The sequence below is a fragment of the Eulemur rufifrons genome, chromosome 3 (genome assembly GCF_041146395.1).
Source record: "Eulemur rufifrons isolate Redbay chromosome 3, OSU_ERuf_1, whole genome shotgun sequence".
Taxonomy (NCBI): Eukaryota; Metazoa; Chordata; class Mammalia; order Primates; family Lemuridae; genus Eulemur; species Eulemur rufifrons.
In genome coordinates, this window is record NC_090985.1 from 96577319 (window position 1) to 96583318 (window position 6000).

General features: G+C 36.3%; 1 protein-coding gene across 1 annotated transcript in view; it reads left to right on the forward strand.

Moving 5' to 3' along the window:
• TMEM68 (transmembrane protein 68) overlaps positions 1–5795 on the forward strand; it is a 38446-nt gene extending 32651 nt beyond the window's left edge. Inside the window, exon 8 of the mRNA XM_069466497.1 lies at positions 5591–5795. Within this exon, the coding sequence (XP_069322598.1) occupies positions 5591–5695 (105 nt within the window). The 3' untranslated portion in view covers positions 5696–5795. The remainder of the gene's footprint in view (positions 1–5590) is intronic.
• The last annotated feature ends 205 nt before the right edge of the window (positions 5796–6000 follow it).

The window sequence follows — 6000 nt, forward strand, 5'->3', positions numbered from 1 at the left end:
TTATTCAATCCCTTGCACAATTTTTAGTTGAGTTTTTTTGTTGTTGAGTTGTAGAATTTCTTTATATATTCTTGATGTCAATCCTGCATCAGATATATGATTTGCAAATATTTTCTCCCATTCTGTATGTTCCCTTTTCATTTTGTTGATTATTTTCTTTGATGTGCAGACATTTTTGAGTTTGATACAGTCCTATTTGTCTATTTCTACTTTGGTTGCCTATGCTTTTGGTGTCACATCCAAGAAATCATTATGAAATTCATTGCAATGGAAGCTTTTCCCCTATGTTTTTTTCTAGGCGTTTTGTAGTTTTAGATCTTATTTTTAGGTCTTTGGTCCCTTTTGAGTTAATTTTTGTATGTGGTATAAAGTAAGAATACACCTTACCTTATTGTGGGGTTTTTTTGTTTGTTTGTTTGTTTGTTTTTTTTTATTGAGACAGAGTCTCTCTGTGTTGCCCAGGCTAGAGTGAGTGCCGTGGTGTCAGCCTAGCTCACAGCAACCTCAGACTCCTGGGCTCAAGCGATCCTCCTGCCTCAGCCTCCCAAGTAGTTGGGACTATAGGCATGCGCCACCATGCCCGGCCAATTTTTTCTATATATATTTTTAGCTGTCCATATAATTTCTTTCTATTTTTAGTAGAGACGGGGTTTCGGTCTTGCTCAGGCTGGTCTTGAACTCCTGAGCTCAAACCATCTGCCCGCCTCGGCCTCCCAGAATACTAGGATTACAGGCGTGAGCCCCCATGCCCGGCCTATATACATTGTTTTGCATGTGGATATCTAGTTTACCTAATACCATTGCTGAAGAGACTGTCCTTTTCCCATTGTGTGGTCTTGACACTCTTGTTGAAGATTATTTGACCATATATATGAGGGTTCATTTCTACGGTCTCTGTTCAATTCCGTTGTAGTATTTGTCTGTCTTTATGCTAGTACCACTGTTTTGATTACTGTATAGCTGTGTATAAAAAGGAAGAAATAAAATTAGGTTTGTAATATCCTTTGAAATCAGGAAACATGAGTCCCCTAGCTTTGTTCTTCTAAGATTGTTTTGGCTATTTGGGAACACTTGAGATTCCACAGGAACTTTAGGATTTTTTTTCTATTATTACAAAAAATGGCATTGGGATTTTTATAGGAATTAGATTGAATCTATGGGTTGCTTTGGGTACTATGGACATTTTAATAATATTAAGTCTTCCAATTTGTGAACATGGTGTGTTTTCACACTTAAATGTATTTTTTGTTATTTCTTTTATCAAGTTTTATAGTTTCAATGTACAAATCTTTCTCCTCCTTGATTAAGTTTATTCCTAATTATTTTATTGTTTTTGATGCTATTGTGTTTTTATTTTCCATTCCTATTGTTCATTGGGATTATTTTCTTATTTTCCGTTTCTGTTGTCCTATTGTTTATTGTTAGTGTGTAGAAATACAACTCATTTTCATGTGTGTTGACATTATGTCTTGCAACTTTGTTGAATTTATTCTATTTTTTTGTGGAATCTTGAAGTCTTTAGGGTTTTCTACATATAAGATCATATCATCTGCAAACAAAGATAACTTTATTTCTTTTTATGCACAGTCTGATTTAATCTTCACATCAACTGCGTAATGTGGACTTTATTATCACTGTTTTACACATGAGAAAATGGGGTAATTCAGTCAGCTTTGCTGGGTTGTGCTGGGGTAACAACCAGCCGCAGAATCTCAGAGGCTTAGCACAGTAAAATGTACTTGTTGTTAGTGTTGTATGTCCCCTGAGGCTCAGCTGCAGCTTTGTCCATGTCTTCCTCACATTGGCTTTCAGGATGGAAGGAGAGCCCCGTGTGGGACACTGCCATTCAGCGGTAGAAGGAAAGGTCAGGAGTAGAATCATGAGGTTGCCCTTCAAGCTTCTGTTTGGAAGTGGCTCCCCCACATCCCACAGGATGGCCCGGAAAAGAGGGGCCTGGTAGGGAGAAGGAATGAGTGACTGTAATGCACCCTGCCTCACTAGGACTTACCAAGTTCAGTCACTTAGAAAAATCTAAACTGAAGCAGCTGTAATATATTAGATGAGACTGGAGCAGCTGATATGTATGCAGGAAGTTTCACAAAGGTAACGTTAACAATACATTGTGTGTCTTTTTGTCCTCCAGTTCTTCTACTGGTTCATTAAATATAATGACAGTTTAGTTCTGTCCTGTGTCCTGAAAGTAAAACCTTGGCTTTTAGAGCTAGGACATGTTCACCACACAGCACAACCCTTCTTTCATCCTGAAGCGACACCTTCCTAAGAGCCCTAAGAACCCTGCACTGAAGCTGGGACCTCACCCTTTGCTGTTGTTTCTGCCCCCCACCCACTTTGTTGTTAATATAACATAGTCCTTTGCTGCTCCCTAACAAATGCGTTCTCTTTTAGGATATAATTGAATTCTATTTTGTTCTTTCAAAATTTTTTCCTGCCTACCTATTAATATTAGGAGTTAAGTGGGTCAGACCTAGTTAGGAACACTTTTTTGTTGTTTGTTTTGTTGTGATTGTTGTTCGTTTTTATTTATTTTTTTAATGAATACTATCTATTTTTATGGTCAAAATAAAAGGTAATGGAGAGGGAAAAAAAAATTCTGGCCTGGAATTTTAGTAATATGGGTTCTAATTCTTGCTCTGCCCACTAGGCAACAGGGTCACTTTGGATAAATGATATATTTTTCTGTAAATTGACATTATTAAACTAAAATATACTTGAAATAGAGAATACTTGAGATTCTCCTTTTGTGACTGTATTGTCATAATTTTCCAATCTTCTTCATTATTAATAAATAACATAAGCACAAACTATAGTATAATGATCCCTGGATTATCACAAATTTGAAATTATTAGCATTCAAATATTAATAAGTAGAAACCTCATTTAAAAAATGGCATTTGATTGTAGAACAGAGCCATTTTGTAAACACTATTTAAATCTAAATTAAAATGCATTGTAACGATGCTGAAGAGGACACTTGAGATATTCCCTTAAGTTCTCTCAGCCTTAATCTCTCTGTTGTTCCATTTCCATGTTTTCCATGTCTCTGTCTCTTTGCCCCTCTCTCTCTCCATTCATATACATGCATCCACACCCACATATAAATACGAATTTATTTATATGTACATGTGTTATTAAGGCAGAGAGAAGATGGAAAGAAGTGGATAGATTTGAATGGTGTCTAGGAACTAATGGGCACTGCCGATAGTTGAGCTATTGTGCGTGAGAAGCAGGAGTTTTTAAGGATGACGCCTAGCTTTTGGCTTACTTGGGTAGATTCATGGTAGTATCATTTGCTGAAATAGGGAGCAAACTCAGGAAAGGACTGAGTATGCAGGGGAAAGAATGTTAGTTTAGTCTTAAGCATGTTGAGTTTGAGGTGCCTTTAAAACATTGATGGGAAGACATATTGAACATACCAGTCTGCAGCTGAGAGGCTGAAGATGGAAATTTGGGCGTCGTAGGCAAATGGATGGTAACTGAAGCTGTGGAAATGGATGAGATACTGAATCTTTGGAGAATAAATCAATGCCTGCTTTTAGGAGAATGAATCTGCAAACAGAGAATGAAAGGGAAAAACCTGAGAGCTGTTGGAAAACTAGGAGAGTGTGAGGTTCCAGAAGCAAATCGGAGTACAAAAAAGGGGTGATTGAGAGGTCAACTAAAATGAAGATTAAAATCCTGTCCATTGGACTTAGTGAAAGAAAGGGATCATTGGTGATCTTCGCGAGAGTTGCGTTTTCTTAATGCACAGCCCTGATATTTCTTCACCCCAAAATCCTTCTTTGACACTTCAGTTCATACTAAACAAAGTCTATTCTTTTTTCCTTGTTATTTAACTCCCTTCGTGCTTAAATTGAAATCTAAGTCTAAAGCCTCATACCACCCAGCTGTTGAATATGTACCTGAAACTTGAGCCAAACTGGCTACCTTGGCATGCCTTACACGGTTGTTTTCCTGTGCTCTCTGTCCCCGTGCTCCTTGCTTCACCATTATTGAAATCTTGCAGGTCCTTAGAGACCCACACCAAACAGCACCCTGCTCATGTGGCCTCCCCTGGTCACTGCCCACCCAGTGGGCTCTCAAGTCAGAACTTCTGAATATTTTCTTTTCACATTTCAGATGATAGGTATCACAAATGATCTCACATTTTAATTAGTTTGTACTTGATTTTTCTTACTAAGTTACAAGCTCCTTGAGATTAGAGACTTGTTTTATGAACATTATAGCTTGCAAAGCATCTAATATTTTCTGAATAAATGAGCAAAATTCTAGAAACACACTTCATGGAACACTTAGCACAGTGTCAGCCATTGTGCTAAGTACCTGAAGATGTTATTTCAGTTTCATTTTATCCTTATAATAACTGTATGAAGTAGTTTTCATTTTAGAGATGTGAAAAGTGTGATTTACAGGGGTGTATTTTTAAAATATATCTTTGGGCTAAGGTCTATTTTATTTAAAGGTTAGAGTCTAAAAAGGAAGTATGTATGTGTATGTATGCATGCACTATGTACATACATTAATAAAAATTTTAAATAGCCATAAACTGATTTAAAAATAAAAGTTGTTGAAATTTACCATAAATGTAGTAGAAATAAATAGCTTTAGAAGATTTCTTGATATATTGTAGTTGACTTTTCCCTTGCTATGACTTAATTAAATTTCCTGTGAAACTGTCTAGAAATTTTTTTTTTTTTTGTTATTTTTCCCATTCAGCTTGTTGCTATAAAGAAATTAAGATAGTGAATGAAAGCATATCAGTTCATTCTTCGTTTTCATCACTCTTTCCCATAACACTGCCTGACATAATTGTTTGGTGTGTATGGTAATGGAAGGAAAATACACTAGAGTTTATTAACAGCTCTAAAGGACTGAATCTTCCATTTACCTACTAGAACATTTCCTACCACGTTTTTCTTCTGTTTTTTTTTTTTTTGCTTTTCCTCAGTTCATATTAGTGTTTATCCTGTGGAAGGCATTGTTGTGCTCAATGCTAGAAAAATACTAAGATGTGTCTTTTTTTTTTTTTTTTGAGACAGGGTCTTGCTCTGTTGCCTAGGCTGGAGTGCAGTGGTGCGATCATAGCTCACTGCAACCTCAAACTCTTGGGCTCAGGCGATCCTCCTGCCTCAGTCTCCCAAGAAGCTGAGACTACAGGAATGTGCCACCATGGCTGGCTAATTTTTCTTATTTTTGCTAGAGATGAGGTCTTGCTGTATTTCCCAGACTGGTCTTGAACTCCTGGGCCCAAGGGATGCCCGCCTCAGCCTCCCAAAGTGCTAGGATAAGAGGTGTGAGCCACTATGCCTGGCCCTAAGATGTATCTTAAGGAGCTTACAGTCTGGTGTGGAGAATAGCCATGCAGACAACTGCAATTCAAGGTTTAATACAGTAAGTATAAGAAATATGCTGTGGGTGCACAGAGAAGGAAATCATTAATTCTGAGAGGAGGTGAAGGCTAAATTAGAGAGGACTTCTTGAGAGTAGTAGTAGTGTATAAAAATCTTTACAAAATAAATGATCTATATTGAGATCTAAAAGAATAATGGTTTTTCTTTTGTTTTCTTAATAGACGAAGAATGCTCTTCAAGCTTTGATTGATGAGCACCAAAGAATACCAGGAAACATTATGAGTGCATTGTTAGAACGTTTTCATAGAAAACAAAAGGTCAATTAGAAGATGATTTAATACATTTATATTAATGTGTTTGCATCTAGGGTTCCTGTCTTCTAAGTTTTGTAGGTCCTATGATTAGTATTTTTTTAAAAAATCATTTTATTAATCATCTTTCATAGAACTAATTTGTTTTAAAATTGTATTGTCAGTTTTGTTTTTGCAATCAATTGTGTCAAATAGTAACTCATGCCTAATCATTCAGAAAATGATCATATTTTATTTATAAATTCCTAATGTATGATAAACATATAGATTCATAAAGTTAAGTTTTTTAATAATGGCAGTTTAGGTTAAACAAACATTCC